General features: G+C 41.2%; 1 protein-coding gene and 1 long non-coding RNA gene across 4 annotated transcripts; one reads left to right on the plus strand and one right to left on the minus strand.

Moving 5' to 3' along the window:
* Positions 1–2,230: 2,230 nt before the first annotated feature.
* On the minus strand, positions 2,231–3,161 carry LOC123741658 (uncharacterized). The gene is made up of 2 exons (XR_006769139.1): positions 2,923–3,161; positions 2,231–2,688 (listed from the first exon to the last, which is right to left on the minus strand). It is a non-coding gene; the product is annotated as an uncharacterized lncRNA (long non-coding RNA).
* A 233-nt stretch (positions 3,162–3,394) lies between these two features.
* Positions 3,395–20,264, plus strand: LOC106600557 (MAU2 chromatid cohesion factor homolog). Of its 3 annotated transcripts, none has more exons than XM_014192006.2 (19): positions 3,395–3,938; positions 4,170–4,187; positions 6,496–6,561; positions 6,968–7,063; positions 12,443–12,537; positions 12,671–12,698; positions 13,009–13,164; positions 15,242–15,388; positions 15,492–15,582; positions 15,768–15,871; positions 15,971–16,048; positions 16,193–16,267; positions 16,368–16,451; positions 16,547–16,596; positions 16,691–16,768; positions 16,952–17,063; positions 17,191–17,281; positions 17,352–17,479; positions 18,412–20,264. In XM_014192006.2, exons 1-19 carry the CDS (start codon positions 3,705–3,707, stop codon positions 18,487–18,489), a joined length of 1,809 nt encoding a protein of 602 aa, XP_014047481.1. In that variant the 5' UTR covers positions 3,395–3,704; the 3' UTR covers positions 18,490–20,264. The 3 variants fall into 3 exon arrangements, with proteins under 3 accessions (XP_014047481.1, XP_014047483.1, XP_014047482.1); XM_014192008.2 differs by having other exon boundaries at positions 16,193–16,258; XM_014192007.2 differs by having other exon boundaries at positions 13,012–13,164.
* The last annotated feature ends 814 nt before the right edge of the window (positions 20,265–21,078 follow it).

A 21,078-nucleotide genomic window follows, 5' to 3' on the forward strand; every position in this document is an offset into this window, starting at 1 on the left:
GTTCTTAACTGACTTGCCTAGTTAAATTAAATAAAAAAAGTCATGATTTGTTATCAGGGATATTATACTTTAGTAATCCACAATGACCTGGTGATGTCAAAGTCTAATAATGACAGTATCTTCCATATTCCTAGATACCTTGTAACTGGAGATTCCTTCAAAATGATTGCCTAGTTACCGTGTAAGGCACTGCAAGGTTGGGTGACCAGGGCCATTTTGGACTGCCTCCTGGAGGAATTCAGGCGTATGAAGGCTACCTGTGTCCTGCATAACTTCATGACAATGGACACGTGGACCAGGAGGGATCTGCAGCTCGCCACCGTGTGCTAGAGGAGAAGTCTACTGCTCAGCAGGATGTTTCAAGGATGGGGTCCAACAACGCAGCAAAAGAGGCAATCCGTGTGTGGGAGATCTTCACCTACTTCTTCAAAGAGGGTACTGTACCCTGGCAACACCACTATGCACAACCAAAGGCTCTTTTAAGAGCCATCCACATTGCAATAAGAGTATTTACTTAGCTATGTCAACTGCAGTTATTCAATTCCCAGTTCCCACCCTCCCCACAATTCCCAATTCCCACTCTCCCTTTGATTTCTACTTCTCGGGTGAGGGTGCTGTTTAGGTAAGGGTGTGATGTCTGTACAAAAACAAAACAGGCTTTTTGAAGTCACCCATATTGAAAAAAAATTGAACAATTAGACACCCTATAACCCACACCTACACACTCATGTATCAATCTGATTGATGGATTGTGTTGTGCAGTAAGCAGGCTCAGGTGTATAACTGTGGCTCCTTCCACCTTCAAAGAATAGGCAAGAGGGCCAACCATGGAGAATAGTAAAACACTTCATTATTTCTATAACTACGCTATATTGTTTGTCCTCATGTGTTCGTTCATGTTTTTCAGCATAAGGTACTCTGCAGCCACTTAGTGTGGTGTGGACACCAGGTGAGGCCACACACACAGATTCCTGTTGAACACTGTCCCTTTAACTACCTTATTTTTTCAATATGTCTCTCTCCTTCACTTCATCCCTCTCTCCTCTTCTCCCTAAATCCTCTAGGTTATATCAGCTGTGTTGGTGAACCCCTGCCGCATCTGAACTGGCTACATAGAGGGAACAGCATGATCAGACGTGAGAGGTCACATGGTGGGGTCAACAGGAAGTATTATTAAAGAGATCCTTTACATTAAAATAAAGATAGAGATGCAGTAGTCCCAGAGTTAATGATCCAAGGTCAGTTTTGCATTTCACCTCCTGATGATTATGATCACTGACAGTGTTAGAATCTTTCAAAGAAACTGCAGACGAGCTATGAACCTCAGCTATCATAGCCAGTTGCCAACCCCCAGTACCGTCATCACTCTCCATCTGTCTCTTATCTGCAGGTATGTTTTGATGTGAGAGAGGATGCCAACCCCCAGTCCCGTCATCACCACCTCACCCGCTCTTAAGATAATCTTCGGGTCGACTGTGAGCCCAAGGCTGGTTAGGAGACACCACTAGAGACACTTATGTAATTGTGATGAACTGAGAGAATATTAGGGTTAGCAATGTGTTTCTGTCTTTTACACCTCTCTCGCCACCTCATTTCTTCCTCTGTTTTTATAATGCACACCAGATGTGTACAGATTGAACTTGTATTTATAATGCATGTATAATACATTATGGATTTTTAACACTTGGATAATGAACTTCTTTCAATAAAGTGTTTCACATTCTCTACTTGTTTAAATTAAGTCTCATTTGATGAAATACTACACCTATCCTGTGTTTATCAGATCAATGCAGATTAAGGAAATTAGATATTGAGATGAACCGGTTTTAGAGTATTTACATGATGCATAGGAAGTGTAGTGTACTGTTTTTTTATTTCTATTTCTGTAGATATGAATTAGTTAAATCATGTTTCTAGTCTATTGCATAGTTACAATGTGTAACCATTGATGTCCCAGGACCAAGATTGGTAAACACTGTTGAAGTGTATAATTGTAATACATACATGCAGACACAGCATCATTCAATGACTGGAATTTGATACTCCTGGTATTGGATATGACTGTAAAATAATCTCAGACATTCATTCCTGAACTGCACCTTTATTTGCCAAGGTAGAGTTACATCAGTGAATATATTAAATGTACAGGCTACAATGTGAGGACCTCATGCATGGTAATAACTACATGTATATACGACTTGCATCCTTGGCACAAAGTTATATTATATTCTACTCAATCCATAGGCTTCATTAATGTTTTGAAGTTGATACAACTGGCTATGATAGTTGAGATTCATAGCTAGGTTCTGAACTAATATGTATACTGTAACGACCCTGGGTTTATAAGCGCGGATATCGACTGGACTTCAGGCTAGAAGGTCGAGGGTTCGAGACCTGCTCCCTGCTGTTTCATTACAATACCAAACGTTTTAGAGTCCATACACAGATCGGCTATATAGCTACCTACATATCCGTAGGCATACAGGCATTTTTATCCTCCACTGCACAATAAGCAGGAAATGGTTTAGCTAACTATGTTACTTCATCTATCTGCATTGCATGGCAAATATCAGCAAGGGCAAGCTTACAAAATGGTACATTAAATTTGCAGTAAATGCTTTAGCTAGATTCTTTATATCCACTGTTTCACAAGACGACAGCCTGGTTTGCTGGTTGTTTCAGGAGTCCCTAAAACATTAAACAACCATAATTACAATTTCATACTCATGTCACAACACCCATAAAGCTAGCCAGCTAGCTAGCTGGCTAATGTTAGCTAATCAGCTAGCTTGCTAAATCGCGATTTTCGTAAATTAACTTTGACAAGAAAATATGCATAATCGTTTGTCTCTACATTAACTAACACATTCCTCTCAACTGTACATTTTTTACATGATTCGTGTTAACGTTATAATGACTTACATTTGCTTCCATCCTAATATTTTTGTCCGCCAACTTTGCTGAAGAAAGTCTCCAGCCTTGGGTCGCTTAGCGTCAAATTCGTCATGGAAACCACTCGATATGACTGGTCATCGCCCAGCGGTCTCCCAGCGTCGAGGGCTGGCCCCTTGGAGCCATTTCACCCCATCAACACCCTGTGCCGGCCAGACTCCGCGGATAATCTCTCCCTCCAGCAGGTGGTGTGTGTGTTTGTTGTTTCGCCCATCAAGCAATACGTTTTGTATGACGTCATTAAGTGTCGAAGTTGGGTCAACAAAAAAATAAATGGCTTATTTGCTACATTAGTTTTATTTGATCGAATATAAGTTTAATGCTTAATTTGTTACGAGTGTACTGCTGTGGGACACGTGACTTCCAGGAAACGTTGATAAAAAAAACACTATCGGAGTTGTCTCGAGATGGTAGTGCATATTCATGTCATGAGGCTGGTAGTGTTGCGCCTCTCTCCATTGAATGCAGCCGGTCGACGTCACCCTTATCGAATATTTAAAAAGATATTACAATAATGAGATGGCTCCACCAATCCAAAGTCAAAGAAAGGATAAACTGGACCCCCCACTGTTAGGGCGGAGAGACATGCATCTTGTCAGTATATCCATAATCTTTGTCAATTACAGTTTACCCAATTTGACCACAACATTCGGAAGTCAGAGAGCATAATCGATCCTAGATCAGCGCCCTGGAGCAAACTATCGCTAAACAGCGGCAGTCGTGTGATAGCGACTGTTGCCTTTGTTAGCAAAATGGCGACAAGCGGAGAAGCCCCGGAGTCTTGGTATCTGGCGCTGCTCGGATTTGCGGAACATTTTCGCACCTCAAGTCCCCCCAAGATCCGTCTCTGCGTCCACTGTCTGCAGGCGGTGTTTCAGTTTAAACCGCCGCAGAGGGTCGAAGCCCGAACTCATCTCCAGCTAGGCTCGGTACTCTACCACCACACCAAGAACACCGAACTCGCCCGGAGCCACTTGGAGAAAGCGGTGAGCATTCCCTAGGAAACTTCGTGGATATTGTGGAGGGGAAAGTAAGGCCGCAGTTATGGCAAAGCGGTCTGTGTGTTGCAGATCAGAAAAGTGAACCAACGTTGTTGATTTCATGAGTGAGAATATTACATTATCTCGTGACAGCTTACATTAATTGTTAGGACATCAACATTCTATGTACAAAACGGATCATTGAAACTAACTTTCGCACTCTGTTTTCTTCCACAGTGGTTCATATCACAACAAGTATCCTTTTGCATTATAATGGTTTCGTGTGTGAAAGTATGTATCTAACTCAGTAGTTCTCTAACGTCTCCTAATCATCAAACCCTTGACTAGGTGAATCAGGTGAGCTAGTTCAGGGCTACAACAAAATAGTGAAACATCTGGGGTTCCCCGAGGAGGGGATAGACTGTTTATATGGTTGTTGTTGCTAGCCACTTAGTCAATAAGCATCGTTGTGTAAATACTATCTCAGAGATGTGCAACTCCAGTCCTGGGGGGCCTGACTTGTGTCACACTTTTCCCCAGCTAATACAGCTGACTTCAATAATCAACTAATCATGATTTTCAGTTTAGAATGCAAATAGTTTAATCAGCTGTGTTTGCTAGGGATGGGGAAATAGTGTCACACCGCTGTACTTTCATGGTCCATGTTGCGTAAAATGCTGCCACCACTTCCGCACTACGTTCTTGAAAAGACAAGGCTGAGAAAGGGACTTTTTGGTAGTTTGAGGCCTGGTGTTTCGAATATGGAGGGGAAGGAAGGAAGGTTGATGGGCGTCAAGTACAAAAAATGAAAAAAATTATTTTGGAAAAGTTGAAGACACAAAGGGGGAACCTGGGGGGGGGGGAGAGAGAGAGATACAACAATGGGAATTCATGCTACAGCAGTTTAAAAAATAAACTGCTAATACAGCTGACTTCAATAATCAACTAATCATGATTTTCAGTTTAGAATGCAAATAGTTTAATCAGCTGTGTTTGCTAGGGATGGGGAAATAGTGTCACACCGCTGTACTTTCATGGTCCATGTTGTGTAAAATGCTGCCACCACTTCCGCACTACGTTCTTGAAAAGACAAGGCTGAGAAAGGGACTTTTTGGTAGTTTGAGGCCTGGTGTTTCGAATATGGAGGGGAAGGAAGGAAGGAAGGAAGGAAGGTTGATGGGCGTCAAGTACAAAAAATGAAAAAAAATATTTTGGAAAAGTTGAAGAAACAAAGGGGGAACCTGGGGGGGGAGAGAGAGAGAGAGATACAAAAATGGGAATTCATGCTACAGCAGTTTAAAAAATAAATGATAATGGAGGTGAGGATTTGGAGCTGCAAGGGTTGGAGGTTGATGTGTCTGAAGAAAGAAAAGGATGATTCTGCCCCAGTGGGAGTGAGATTTGTTGGAGAGATCCTTGCCTTCTGGCTGATTACATATGTGGTGTCAGGTTGGGTGGAAAAGAGTTTGGGGACTGAGTCAGTGAAAGGAACTCGAGGTGGACTTGCGCTGTTTTTATTAAAATGTTTTATTCTGTCCAGAGGGAACGGGCGCTCTTCACCACGTGCCTAGGGACAACCGTGACTTGTTTTGCTCTCTGGAGCACGGAGTGGAGCATTGAAAGCAGTGATACCTGGGGTAGTGTTAAGAAGGATCAACTGAAATTGAAGATTCCCGGTGTCTGATACCCGCCGTTTAGTGCGAAGCAGACTCCGTGGTGAGTGTGAAACAGAAGACGCTGAACTGAGAAGTGTGCAGTCCGGGCATGAGACAAAGGAATGTGTAGTATCGGTGGAAAAAGGTGTGTGTGTGTTGTGTGTGTGTTGTGTGTTTGTGTGTGTGTGTGTGTGTGTGTGTTAACTGTAGGGGTACCCATGGTGCTGGAGATCAGAAGTGTCCTGTGAGAGAGGGGCAGGTTGAGGCTGCCAGGATCAGAGTATTACAGAAGTTGTCGTATGCTGAGTTAGTGAAGAGAGGAAGATAGGATCCCTCGCCCTGAACCCAAGAGGCACCCTGTGAGTAGGCAGTGACCAATAGAGAGTGATAGGAATAATGTGCTGGTTTCTTGGTTGGTTTCTTCCCTTTCAAAGCCATGGTTATCAAACTGTAGTGCAGAAATGGAACGTAAATCACAGAAAATAGATGCGGTGACAATTGCAGAGAAGTATACTTGGGTGTACAAGATTTTACTGCAGAAGAGTGTGTTAAACGATAATGTCCTGTCCTCCAAGCTATTTTTCTTCACTTTTCCCTGGCCTTTTCCCCTTCACAAAGTTGAATGAATTCACACTCCAGAAGAGTAGGTGGAAACGCAGGGCTAAATAAGAAAAATGTAAACTGGCCTCATACTCCAATAGAGTAGGTTGCGGAGTATGCACCTCTCGGTTGCAATCCGCCAATACAAATTTAAAGAAGGGTCTCCAGGGGAGGTTTGCTAACCACTGATCTAACTGGAGAAGTGTTGACCATGCTTTCAATTATTTCTTTTTTTTAAATCTTCATTGATTGTAGTGTTGTTGTGCAGACCGCAGAGAAACATATTTTACCTTTACAAATAATACCAGATCCCTCAGTTTGAAGATGTCAAATTTGAGGCTGCAAGTCTTCTGTCAGAGCTCTATTGCCAACAGGTAAGTGAAGTGTTGTTATCCTTGGCACCCTGTGGCCTTCCTTCACCTTGCACTAGGCCATTTCCTGCATTTAAACAGTTCTGTTCACATGTTTCTCTTTGCAATTTTATTTGTTATCCTTTCTGTAGTCATTCAATGTTTTTTCAAGACAATGTCATACTCGTGTCAATGTCATACTCATTCATTTTACTTTTTGGCTGTTATGTCGTCACAAAATAAGCTTGATCAGTAATCCTTGCATTGTTTTTCCCCTAATTGAGCTGCTTTTGCATGTAAGTGAACTCTGAAACTAAGATAAAGTAGCATATGGTAGTTTGTTTAGAAAACACTTCTGATTGTAGGTTTTTCTATTGTAGTAAAAGTGATTTATGTCATTGAACTGATTTTATCTCTGGTCTTTTTTTAGATTCTGGTTGACTCTGCAAAGCCCTTGCTGCGGAAGGCCATCCAGATCTCCCAACAGACTCCCTACTGGCACTGCAGATTACTCTTCCAACTGGCGGTACGTCAAACTAACAACTAAATCTGTACATTTAAGTTTTGAAATAACCTCTATTCAGTGCCTTGAGAAATGATTCACACCCCTTGACTTATTCCACATTTTGTTGTTACAGCCTGAATTCAAAATGGATTAAAACAAAAAACAATATCACACATCTACACACAATACCCCATAATGACAAAGTAAAAATAAAAAAAAAAATAATATGTTTTTAAATGTTTGCTAATTTATAGAAAATGAAATGCAGATCTCATGATATAACCACCTTTGGCAGCTATTACAGCTGTGAGTCTTTCTGGGTAAGTCTTTTAAGAGCGTTGGACACCTGGATTGTATAATATTTGCAAAAATCCTTCACGCTCTGTCAAGTTGTTTTTTTATCTTTGCTTGACAGCCATTTTCAAGTCTTGCCATAGATATTCAAGTAGATTTAAATAGGCCACTCAAGAACATTCAATGTTGTCTTAGTAAGCAACTCCTTGTGTTTTAGGTTATTGACCTGCTGAAAGGTGAATTTGTCTCCAAGTGTCTGCTGGAAAGCTGACAGAACCAGATTTTCCTCTAGGATTTTGCCTGTGCTTAGCACAATTCTGTTTATTTTTATCCCAAAACACTTGCTAGTCCTTGCCGATGACAAGCATACCCATAACATAATGCAGCCACCACCATGCTTGAAAATATGAAGTGGTAGTCAGTGATGTTATGTTTGGGGCAAATCCAATACGACAACGCTTTGTATTCAGGGCATGAAGTTAATTTCTTTGCAAAAAAAATTTCTCTATAGTTTTATACCAAACAAACGCAACATGTAAAGTGTTGGTTTCATGAGCTGAAATAAAAGATCCCTGAAATTTTCCATATGCACAAAAAGCTTATTTCTCTCAAATTTTGTGCACAAGGCTTCCGGTTTAGCATGTGGCCATCCTTAAGACACATTGTATGTGTTGCACTGATTAAAGACTCCATGAGTCAGGAAAGTTCTGTTTTACGGTTATGGGGTTTTCTGTTGACCTACTTTACTCTTTTGTGAACACCTTTTCAAATGTATGCACTGATGCTGCACAAACGTCAACATGCTATCTCCATTCGCTGGGGAAAGGAGACAATGCGTTTGGATAGGAGGGGAAGGGGAGTGACCTTTGGTCGTTTCAAAAAACAAAAACAATTGTCAGTTTTCTCTTATCTTTGCAAATGCTTGGTTTGTTCACACATTTTTCCTTTCAATATTTTAGATGGCTAACAACGCTAATATTAGTAGTATGGGAATAGGTAGGCCTAATCCTATTAAGTTTTTATCTTGGAATACTAAGACCATGTATAATCTTGTCAAGGGTCTTCTCCCATTTGGAAAAAGCTAAATGCAGAGGTGGTATTTTTACAAGAGACCATTTACGCATTAAAGATCACTCAAGGCTACAAAACTCCAGGTTCGGTCAGGTTTTCCACTCAGACTTTAACTCCATAGCCAGTGGGGTTGCAATTTTGGTTAGTAAAATCATACATTTCTCTACTACTGTTATTTCAGACACCATTATTTTTCTCGTATTGAGTATTTCTTTATTGATCATAAGTTACTTCTAAATGTCACCTCTTCTGAATATTTACCCATTGTAATTTCTGACCATGGACCTTTAGCCCTCGACATAGTCCTATCAGGACAAATTCGTACTCCTCTCTGGAGATTCAATTCTCTTCTTCTGTCTGATGCAGACTTCTGTAACATTATCTCCACTTCTATTGATCATTTTATTTTTTCAAATCATACAAACTCAACCTCTCATTCTCTTTTATGGGAATCACTTCATGCCTTTCTTATTTTTCTAATTTAAACAAAACTCAGGAAGCTAGACTAGAAGAACTGTAGAGCCATCCTTGACTTAGACCACCAAAATGCCTTGATGCCTTCTCCAGAGCTATATAAGCAATGGTTGAACTGAATTCAATCTCTTGTCCTCTACAGATGCAGAACGGTTACTATTGCGTTCACGTGGTACCTACTATGAACATGGCGACAGGGCAAGTCGTCTGCTCGCACACCAATTAAAACACTGCGCTGCTACCCATCTGATTCCCCAAATTAAAGATTCCTCTCATAGCTTGATTTCTGACACTACGGGGATCAATGACACCTTCAAATGTTTATTCCTCCCTGGCCTGTTTATGTCTACATTTCCATCAGATACTGCCAATATGACAACATTTCTGGCTGAACTGGAGATGACCTTGATTCTCCTCTCAGCCTTGAAGTTAGTCTATCAAGTCGATGCAGAGCAGTAAAGCTCCATGGCCTGATGGGTTTCCAACTGAGTTCTTTAAGAAATTCAATACCAAGTTAGCCCCTTTACTTTTGTCTATGAATAATGAGTCACTTGAAAATGGCTCACTGCCACCTACCCTAACACAGGCTTCAATAGCGCTTCTCCTTAAAGGGAAAGACCCTACTTCCTGTTCTTCATTTAGGCACCTAAGCCTCCTTAATGTGGATGTAAAGGTGCTGTCGAAAGGATAGAGGCGTCTGGAAGTAAGTAGTCTTACCAGGACTCTTATCACAGGAAAAAACAGCTTTATAAAGGAAAGATGTTAATTTAATATTTATGTTAAACAAATCTCCGAACTCCCCTGAGGTGGTAAACTCCCTAGATGCAGAAAAGGCATTCAACAGAATTGAATGGGAGTACCTATTTGCTGTTCTATAAAAAAAAAATGGATTTGGGGACAGATTTAGCTCGTGGGTCTGTCTCTTGTATACATCTCCCCAGGCCAGTGTCTGTACCAATGTCACCCGTTTTGCCCTGGAACATGGTACACGCCAAGGCTGCCCACTGTCCCCTTTATTATTTGCTGTCACCATTGGGCCCTTTTCAGTAGCTTTACGGGCATCCTCCTCTTTCCAAGGTGTAACATGGGAAGGAGTTGAACATAGTAACAAATAATCTGCATATAATGATAACCTAGGTAAATAACCCTGTAACTTGTTTACCTTCGATCCTTTCTATTCTGGAGAACTTTGGCTCCTTCTCCGGTTACAAGCTGATTTTCCAGAAAAGTTGGTGCTTCCCAATCAATCCTGCAGCGCTCCAGCAGACAGACTTGCCTTTTAAGTTTAAGCTCTCTGGTCTCAAATACCTTGGAGTGATCGTAACTTGTTCATTTCATTCTCTCTTTTTCTGCAAACTTTGCTCCCCTGCTTACGCAAATGAAATCTGATTTTCAGAGATGGGTTAGCTTACCACTATCACTTATAGGAAGGGTTGATGCTGTAAAAATGAACAGTTTACCCAAATTCCTTTTATCTATTTCAATCTATCCCATTGTTTTTTTATAAAGAAAGGAAAGTAAAAGGTACCCAGCGTTAGATCTTTACTTCAGAGATGCACGTTTAGTAGAGGGCTGGCACTACCCAACTTTTTATATTATTACTGGGCAGCCAATTTTAAGTAATTTGCCATTCTGGTTACAAGCTCCAGATACCCCATGGTGCCACCTAGAGGCACATTCTTGTATTTCTGCTTCTCTTTGTGCTTTAATCTGCTCTTCTCTCCCAGCATCCCCCTCTCGCTATACTGGCAATCCTGTAGTGCTTTCCTCACTTAAGATTTGGTACCAGTTTCGACAGCATTTTAAATTCTCCTCTGCATCTACTATGGGTCCTATTGATAAGAGTCACTTATTCTCCGCTTCCCTAATAGATAATGCTTTCTCTCACTGGAAAAGGAAAGGTATTAAGTCTTTCCAAGACTTTTATATGTAAATTACATTTTTCTAGTTTTCCCAACCTGGCCTCTAAATACTCTTTGCCTCCATCTCACTTTTTTCGTTACCATCAAATTAAGCATTCTCTTCACCATTTTCTGGCTTCCTTGCTCCACCCCCTTGCCAACCCTGGGATGGTTTATTGACTATTACCTCGACAGAAAGCAGTCATTTCTCAGATTTATCTGTGTATTGTCATTGGACAAACACACCACCAACAACTAAATCTGCGTGGGTACGGGAAATGGGTATTGAATTTACACAGGAGTGGTGGGATGAAGCTATTGATAGAGTACTCGTCTTGGCCTCATACAATTTAAGGTTTTACATGGAGTGCATCCATCCACCTGACAGGTGTGGCACATCAAGGAGCTGATTAAACAGCATGATCATTACACAGGTGTACCTTGTGCTGGGGACAATAAAAGGCCACTCTAAAATGTGCAGTTTAATCACACCACACAATGCCACAGATGTCTGAAGTTTTGAGAGAGCGTGCAATTGGCATGCTGACTGCAGGAATGTCCACCAGAGCTGCTGCCTGAGAATTTAATTTTAAATTCTCTACCATAAGCCGCCTCCGTTGTTTTAGAATTTGGAAGTACGTCCAACCGGCCTCACAACAGAAGACTATGTTTAACCACGCCAGCCCAGGACCTTCACATCCAGCTTCTGCAACTCTGGGATCATCTGAGACCAGCCTTCCGGACAGCTGATGAAACTTAGGAGTATTTCTGTCTGTAATAAAGCCCTTTTGTGAGAAACTCATTCTGATTGGCTGGGCCTGACTCCCCAGTTGGTCGGCCAAGTCAAGTGAAATCCATAGATTAGGGCCTAATGAATTTATTTTAACTGACTGATTTCTTTATATGAACTGTAACTCAGTAAAATTGTTGCTTTAAAAAATATATATTTTTTTGTATTCTTTAGTGCCTTATTGCAAACAGGATGCATGTTTTGGAAAAGTTTTTTCTGTCATTTAGGTTAGTATTGTGGAGTAACTACAATGTTGTTGATCCACCCTCAGTTTTCTCCCATCACAACCATTAAACTCTAACTGTTTTAAAATCACTGATAGTGAAGTCCCTGAACCGTTTCCTTCCTCTCCGGCAACTGCGTTAGGACGGACACCTGTATTTTTATAGTGACTGGGTGTATTGACACACCATCCAAAGTGGAATTAATAACTTCACCATGCTCAAAGGCATATTCAATGTCTTCTATTTCTACCAATAGGTTCCCTTCTTTGCGAGGCATTGGAAAACCTCCCTGGTCTTTGGTTGAATCTGTTTTGAAATTCACTGCTTAACTTGGGGACCATACAGATAATTGTATGTGCTGGGTACAGAGATGAGGTAGCCATTGAAAAAATTATGTTAAACACTATTGCACACAGTGAGTCCATGTGACTTGTTTAGCAAATTGACTCCTGAACATGTTTAGGCTTGCCATAACAAATGGGTTGAATCCAGTGACACAATTTAAATTTAATCAATTTTAAATTCATGCTGTAACACCACAAAATGTGGAACATGTAAAGGGGTGTGAATACTTTCTGAAGGAACTGTACTTTATATATTGATCATTAGTTACTTTCCTCAATGGTCCTGTTTTTCTTCCCCTCAGCAACTGCACACGCTGGAGAAGGATCTAGTGTCAGCCTGTGACCTCCTGGGGGTCGGGGCAGAGTATGCCCGGGTAGTGGGCTCCGAATACACCAGGTAGTGTTGAACCATTTGAGCAGTTCTCACGCCCGTACATTGTCAAGCTGTTGTTTTACTGCTCTGATGATGGCTAGTGTTGTAGTCTGGTTACACGATGTTACTGAACCTTGTTTTCTATCCTCCCGCACAGAGCCCTCTTTCTTTTGAGTAAAGGAATGGTAAGTTGAGAAACATACTGATCATCTCAAGATTCTCTCATGATGATGAATTCAAATTAAGTAATGATCATTTATGACGTAAATTCAATATTAAATTCTGCTGGAGGCACTTGGAACATTGCTTCCTGAACTGTTTTAATGAAAGTATCGATGCCCACCTAATAAACAAAACAAATGTTATTTTGTGCTGTTTAATTAAAGGGATAGTCCACCCCAATCCACTAATTCCTAAGATTAACAGTGTTAAATAACACAATGCTCCCTTTTTTTTTAAGAAAAGTGAAATGTCACCCTGTGTGTTTGTCTAAAGCTGCTGCTGATGGAGAGGAAGCTTGGGGAGGTGCACCCCCTGCTGACTCTGTGTGGGACCATCGTGGAGAACTGGCAGGGAAACCCCATCCAGAAGGAGTCCCTCAGGGTGTTCTTCCTGGTGCTGCAGGTCACACACTACCTGGATGCTGGACAGGTAAAGAATCAGTATCGCCTTTTATTCACCAAGAACATTTACACATACCAGGATAGACATATATGAGTTGAAGTCAAATACATTTACACTCAGTTTTTCACAATTCCTGACATTTAATCCTGGTAAAAAATTCGCTGTTTTAGGTCAGTTAGGATCACCACCTTACTTTCAGAATGTGAATTGTCAGAATAATTGTAGAGTGATTTTATTTCAGCTTTTATTTCTTTCATCACATTCCCAGTGGGTCAGAAGTTCACATGCATTCAATTAGTATTGGTAGCATTGCCTTTAAATTGTTTAACTTGGGTCAAACGTTTCAGGTAGCCTTCCACAAGCTTCCCACAATAGGTTGGGTGAATTTTGGCCCATTCCTCCTGACAGAGCTGGTGTAACTGAGTTAGGTTTGTAGGCCTCCTTGCTCACACATGCTTTTTCAGTTCTGCCCACAAAGTTTCTATAGTATTGAGGTCAGGGCTTTGTGATGGCCACTCCAATACCTTGACTTTGTTGTCCATAAGCTATTTTGCCACAACTTCGGAAGTATGCTTGGGGTCATTGTCCATTTGGAAGACCCATTTGCGACCAATCTTTAACTTCCTGACTGATGTCTTGAGATGCTGCTTCAATATATCCACATAATTTTCATCCTCATGAAGCCATCTATTTTGTGAGGTGCACCAGTCCCTCCTGCAGCAAAGCACCCCCACAACATGATGCTGCCACCCCAGTGCTTCACGGTTGGGATGGTGTTCTTCGGCTTGCAAGCTTCCCCCTTTTTCCTCCAAACATAACGATGGTTATTATGGCCAAACAGTTCTATTTTTATTTCATCAGATCAGAGGATATTTCTCCAAAAAGAATGATCTTTGTCCCTATGTGCAGTGGCAAACCGTAGTCTGGCTTTTTTTATGGCGGTTTTGGAGCAGAGGCTTCTTCCTTGCTGAGCGGCCTTTCAGGTTATGTCGATATAGGACTCATTTTACTGTGGATATAGATACTTTTGTACCTGTTTCCTCCAGCATCTTCACAATGTCCTTTGCTGTTTTTCGAGGATTGATTTGTACTTTTCGCACCAAAGTACATTCATCTCTCGGAGACAGAACGCATCTCCTTCCTGAGCGGTATGATGGCTGCGTTGTACCATGGTGTTTATACTTGCGTACTATTGTTTGTACAGATGAACGTGGTACCTTCAGGCGTTTGGATATTTCTCCCAAGGATGAACCAGACTTGTGAAGGTCTACAAAAAATAATTCTGACGTCTTGGCTGATTTCTTTTGATTTTACATTACATTACATTTACATTTAAGTCATTTAGCAGATGCTCTTATCCAGAGCGACTTACAAATTGGTGCATTCATTCATTCATTTTCCCATGATGTCAAGCAAAGAGGCACTGAGATTGAAGGTAGGCCTTGAAATACATCCACAGGTACACCTCCAATTGACTCAAATGATGTCAATTGGCTTTAGAAGCTTCTGATAGGCTATGACAAAATTCTGGAATTTTCCAAGCAGTTTAAAGGCACAGTCAACTTAGTCTATGTAAACTTCTGACTCACTGGAATTGTGATACAGTGAAATAATCTGTCTGTAAACAATTGTTGTAAAAATTACTAGTCATGCACAAAGTAGATGTCCTAACCGACTTGTCAAAACCATAGTTTGTTAACAAGAGATTTGTGGAGTGGTTGAAAAACAAGTTTTAATGACTCCAACCTAAGTGTATGTTAACTTCCGACTTCAACTGTGTGTATGTGTGTGATACACAGACACGACAGGAATTCACACACTCTAGATACAGTAGCTATATACACTTAACAGACAGGGTAAGGCCTGAGTAATCATCACAAAGGCCTGCGTTCTGTATTTGAGTGTGGTCACTGGTCACAAAATATAAGGGTCTGTTATTGAAACCTGTTTGAAATGGGACTTAATCAACACGACAGGAATTAGGAGCAATAAGCACGCAGAGATTAAGTCATCATACAACTCTCAGACATTATTTCATATGTAGCCCCACTTGTAAAGAAGGCACATAACTGATGTGATGAATGCATTTTATTTGGCCTGATAGGTGAAGAGTGTGAAGCCATGTCTGAAGCAGCTGCAGCAGTGCATCCAGACCATCTCTACGCTCCACGACGATGAGATCCTACCCAGTAACCCTGCCGACCTGTTCCACTGGCTGCCCAAGGAGCACATGTGTGTCCTCGTCTACCTGGTGGGATACAGGCACTGCACATGACCTTTGACCTCTATGGGTCATATTGTTGTCACTACATATGTTAAAAAAAGGGACGTAACTTTTTTTTTTTTTCCCGCAGGTGACGGTCATGCACTCCATGCAAGCAGGCTACCTGGAGAAGGCCCAGAAATACACAGACAAAGCACTCATGCAGCTGGAAAAGCTCAAAAGTAAGTCAATGGAATCCTCATCATAGAATTACATATAGAGGTAGTTTAATAGGATCTCTGTGATCCTCTGAACCATACCCTCTCTCAACAGTTCCCAGTGTTTTTTTTTTTTTTATTCAGCAGTAGTAGTATTCATGTGTTTGTTGGTAACTTTCTTTTGTTATTGATTGTATTGTGTTGTCTAGTGCTGGACTCCAGCCCCATCCTCTCCACATTCCAAGTCATCCTACTGGAGCACATCATCATGTGTCGACTCGTCACTGGTCACAAGGCCACGGCACTGCAGGAGGTATGGAACGAGCTTAACATGCACATTCATTCATGCATACAGATAGTTAGACTGAAGCGCACATGACCTGCTTGAGTTTTCATCTTTCCCTATTCTCAGATCTCTCAGGTGTGTCAGCTGTGCGCTCAGTCCCCAAGGTTATTCACCAACCACGCATCCCAGCTACACACCATGCTAGTGAGTATCAGCGATTCAAAAAAAGCCTTTTAATGTGATTCCTTATATCTATACATTATAAATGAAATGGACAGGTAGTAATTTTGTCCTGGTTTTCTATGTTGTGCCAATCACATCCCTTATCACGCTTGTGGTCTGTTCCAGGGTTTGTACTGCATCTCCGTGAACTGCATGGATAACGCAGAGGCGCAGTTCACTGCTGCCCTGCGGGTGAGTGACGTGAGTGTGTCTAAGATACCTATTGGCTGGCAAAATTGAGTAACCTCTTCATTTTATATTTCTTGGTGTGTTTACTGAAATACTTGTTTCACTCTTCCAGCTGACGACGCACCAGGAGCTGTGGGCGTTCATCGTGACCAACTTGGCCAGCGTCTACATCAGGGAAGGCAACAGGCACCAGGAGGTAAGAGGGCATCGGATGCATTCAGAATCGCAGGGTTGTTGTGATGAATGGCACTTCTTGACTTGGGTTTAACGTCCCTTTTTTTGTTATAACAGCTTTATAGCCTGTTGGAGAGGATAAACCCAGATCATAACTTCCCTGTCAGGTAAGAGAATGTGTTTTCTATGTATTTTGGCAGCTCCAAGTGCAGCACTGCGATGTTTGAGTCTAAACGGACTCCTCTACTCGTCCCGTTCCAGCTCTCATTGTCTGCGAGCAGCAGCCTTCTACATCCGTGGACTCCTCTCCTTCTTCCAGGGACGATACAATGAGGCCAAGTAAGTTCACCTATGACTTACCAGACATTGGACTAACAATTTGTTTATGTTTCCAATACATGACATACAAATGATATCTTCAACACACACACTTTGAATATACCTGCTCAGTTGGAAAGAAAGCCTAAGAGCACAACTGTGAAGCCTCATCAAAGAAATGTGCGTACGACTGTGTCCCATTAGGCGGTTCCTGAGGGAGACTCTGAAGATGTCCAATGCTGAAGACCTGAATCGTCTGACCGCATGCTCTCTGGTCCTACTGGGCCATATCTTCTATGTGCTGGGGAACCACCGGGTGAGATCACATCACAGGGCACTCCAGGGTTTTATAGCAGTGTTTCTCAGACCACATAATGCCTCAGAGCAATGCTAGGAGGTGTGATTCAATCTGAACCATGCATTTGGTGCTGTGTTTCCTCCAGGAGAGCAACAACATGGTTGTTCCAGCTATGCAGTTGGCCAGCAAGATCCCCGACATGTCAGTCCAGCTCTGGTCCTCAGCTCTGCTCAAGGGTAAGACAACAGGTGTGTGTGTGTGTGTGTGTGTGTGGTACTGACTGGGACTGTGTTTTCCTCCCTGTAGATCTAAACAAGGCGTGTGGGAACACGATAGATGCCCACGAGGCGGCTCAGATGCACCAGAACTTCTCCCAGCAGCTCCTGCAGGACCACATCGCTGCCTGCAGTCTCCCTGAGCACAACCTCATCAGTGTAAGGATCCATCAATCAAGCTATCAATATGTGTATATAATTAATGCACAGCCTTCCAAAGCATAACTTCATTAGGATAAGAACTCATCAATCGATATCAGTTAGTCATCATACACCAATATTTTTGTACTGCACCATGGTGAGTATTTATCCACCGAAAATGTCCAACATATACACTACCGGTCAAAAGTTTTAGAACACCTACTCATTCAAGGGTTTTTCTTTATTTTTACTATTTTCTACATTGTAGAATAATAGTGAAGACATTAAAACTATGAAATAACACATGGAATCATGTAGTAACCAAAAAAGTGTTAAACAAATCAAAATGTAGTTTATATTTGAGATTCTTCAAATAGCCACCGCCTTGATAAGTTAGATAGCGCTTGATGGTTTTTGCGGCTGCACTTGAAGATACTTTCAAAGTTCTTGAAATGTTCCGTATTGACTGACCTTCATGTCTTAAAGTAATGGATTGTTTCTCTTTTCTTATATGAGCTGTTCTTGGTCTTTTACCAAATAGGGCTATTTTCTGTGTACCACCCCTACCTTGTCACAACACAACTGATTGGCTCAAACGCATTAAGAAGGAAAGAAATTCCACAAATTAACTTTTAACTAGGCACACGTGTTAATTGAAATGCATTCCAGGTGACTACCCCATGAAGCTGGTTGAGAGAATGCCAAGAGTGTGCAAAGCTGTCAAGGCAAAGGGTGGCTACTTTGAAGAATCTCAAATATAAACTCTATTTTGATTTAACACTTTTTTGGTTACTACTACATCGTTTTGATGTATTCACTATTATTCTACAATGTAGATCATAGTAAAAATAAAAACCCTTAAATGATCAGGCGTTTTGACCAGTAGTGTATATGCACAGCTAGAGGAATTAATGTGAGACAGTGAGCTGATGGACTGAGTGTTGTTGCAGTGGACGGATGGACCACCTCCAGTGGGCCAGTTCCAGGCCCAGAACGGACCCACTACCAGCCTGGCCAGCCTTCTCTGAGCACCACCACGCCATGAAAGAATGAGAGAGGAAGGGACAGGTAGGAGGATAGAGCAGTCAAGGGAAAGAAAAGAAGCGGGAGACTCGTATGCTGCTGATCTGCATACAGCCTGGATGCCCGTCTGTTTGAACATTGTTGTGACCATGCCAACGAGAAGCCTAACTAATGCTGAAATGGAATACTACAGAGAGGGAGAGAGAGAACCTGACTGCCACTGGACACTTAATGAAAGTAGAGTATCTTATAGAGTTGAAACCTCACATCTTTTTTTTTTTTTTTCTCTCAAGTTTTTACTGATATCCACATGGCAGTCAAAGCTAGCTTTTTGGTCTAGCTGGTGGTGTGTATGGTTAACTTTGAATTGCTGACAACAAGGGTTCCATAGAAGGTTTTTACACACAGAGAGAAAAGACACCACCTGTACCCCAAGCTCAATGCAGAACAATAAACTAGTGAGAAGACAGTCACTGGAGCACATGTGAGAGAACTTAAAACAATGGTTGGGTCCTACACAACAACAGTCCTAGTGGGCAATAAAGGTTGGGTGAATATTTTAACGTCATTTTTATTATGTGTTTTTACTAAAAAAAATTAATGGCAGCAGTGTTGGCACCCCCTTTTTTGTATTTTTTTATTTATTTATTTTTTTGGCATCTAAAAAGTATTGTCCCCCTGAACTCTACTACAGTGCCCATTGCAACCAGAGGGGGGCACTGCAGAGTCATATTTGAGCAACTTGTTGGCAAAGGACACTTTTAGTTGTATTTTATGGAACAGTTTTTAAATGGTGATAGGTTTTTCAAGAATACCACAATTGTTATTCACTGTATAATTATATGTGAAAGTCACATTTTTTTTGTATCACAATGCAGACTCTTATTTTCGCAGCCTACAAACCATTTTGCAATGACACTTATGTGTTGTAAATATTTAACAATTTATTTTACCAAATGAATCATTTATTAGATTTTGTAAAGTTTAACTATTTATATACCAGGTTTGACAATATCAGTTTCACTTTTCTTTCTTTTTGCAGATCTTTTTGTAATATGGCATGTAAACATTTAGACTTTTTCCCCTTTGTGTATTTAGATGTTTCTTTTGAATGATTTAAACATGTAAAGGCTATGTTTGGTCAGTTGTGAATCAAATGCTCCAGCTACGACAGCCTACAACAGTTATCAAGTCTATTTTATACTATGGGGTTATTATAGGTTTGGTTATTTTCTTTATGCTGGTATTGTTTTGACTTTTTTTCAACACATTATCAAGAAAAGTTTCAAATAGAATTGCTAAAGGAAATAGTTATTTTGCATCCACTTTTTAATTATTTAGTTTTATGCTGATCTGAACACGCCAACATACAAATGATACCTTCAACTTTTCTTTTGAGACCAAATAAATAGGCTATTACAGAGCATTGGTCCTGATTTGATTTGAGACAACAGATCATCTAACAGCTCTGTTCAACCCATGTAACAGACACCTTGACCCCAATCCTATGAGAATTGGCTATACACGACACTTAAAATGCTAATTATCACATTTATGCTTGAGGGCACATTTTATGCCCACCATTTAGGCTGGAAGAGATGTGTGGAAATGGCTGAAGGTCAGGCAATGGTACTTTGAAAGAAACTATTAAGAACATTGTTTCTGCATTGGAAATGTCTCTCCCCTCTATACCCCTTCCTGAGAGAACGGTAAAACCAAAGGTCTAATTGTGTGTAGTGACCAAGGTTTGAATTACACATTAAAAAAATTGTTGCCCAGACTAATGTTCACATTCTTAACCTTTTTGGAGGTTTCCATGTTAATATTGTGAAGCTTATGGGAGAGCCCAGCCTTCAATGGTCTTGATTTTTATCCTCCAGATATTGATCAAACCTAAATGAATAATGATGCGAACAGAAGGAAGTGTATAGAAGTCCCAATTGCCCTGTCCCAGTGTGGCGTATGATCTGTATCTGAGGTTGTTGTTCACAGAATTCTTATTCCATATGACACTGGTCTTACCTTTACTCTGTGTCCTTCATTCCTCAACCTCTTTGACAAAACACAAGTTCCTCCCTCAGACCTTCCCCAATGTGTTTTGAGAAGGTTGAAGAATCAACGACTCAAGGAAAGACATTTGAGATTTATTCAATGGTTGATACCACAGGGACATTAGCAGTTGGTAGAAGTCCAAATACATATTATCATCCCCTAATGGATCGGGCATTGGTCCAGTAACCCGCAGCAAAATGTCGCTGGTTGGAATACCCGAGCCATCAAGGTGAAAAATCTGTCGGTGTCCTTGAGCGAGGCACTTAACCCTAATTTGCTCCAGTGGCGCCATACTACTATGGCTAGGGTTGTGGTTGGCATACACTGATCCTACATCTGTAGTTAGAGGCATCTTCTACCTTGAGCGGACATTAGCCAGTTACTGCGATCAGTCCTTCAGAGACTCAATCACATCATTCTCTGACTTGCAGGTAGAAAGTGCACTTAACCGCAGGTCTAGGATCTGACTACCCTACCGCTGATCTAAATCTTAACTGTTAGGGAGATGACAAGATATCTGAACCTGTATCAGAGTGTAGAGG

The sequence above is a fragment of the Salmo salar genome, chromosome ssa03 (genome assembly GCF_905237065.1).
Source record: "Salmo salar chromosome ssa03, Ssal_v3.1, whole genome shotgun sequence".
Lineage (NCBI taxonomy): Eukaryota > Metazoa > Chordata > Actinopteri > Salmoniformes > Salmonidae > Salmo > Salmo salar.

Excerpts from the sequence above, each read along its gene's own strand:
- LOC106600557 (XM_014192006.2), top strand. The coding sequence starts at position 3,705 with ATGGCGACAAGCGGAGAAGCCCCGGAGTCTTGGTATCTGGCGCTGCTC. Across the intron at positions 6,562-6,967 it reads CAGAGCTCTATTGCCAACAG|ATTCTGGTTGACTCTGCAAA; the intron begins GTAAGTGAAGTG and ends GTCTTTTTTTAG. Across the intron at positions 16,597-16,690 it reads GATCATAACTTCCCTGTCAG|CTCTCATTGTCTGCGAGCAG; the intron begins GTAAGAGAATGT and ends GTCCCGTTCCAG.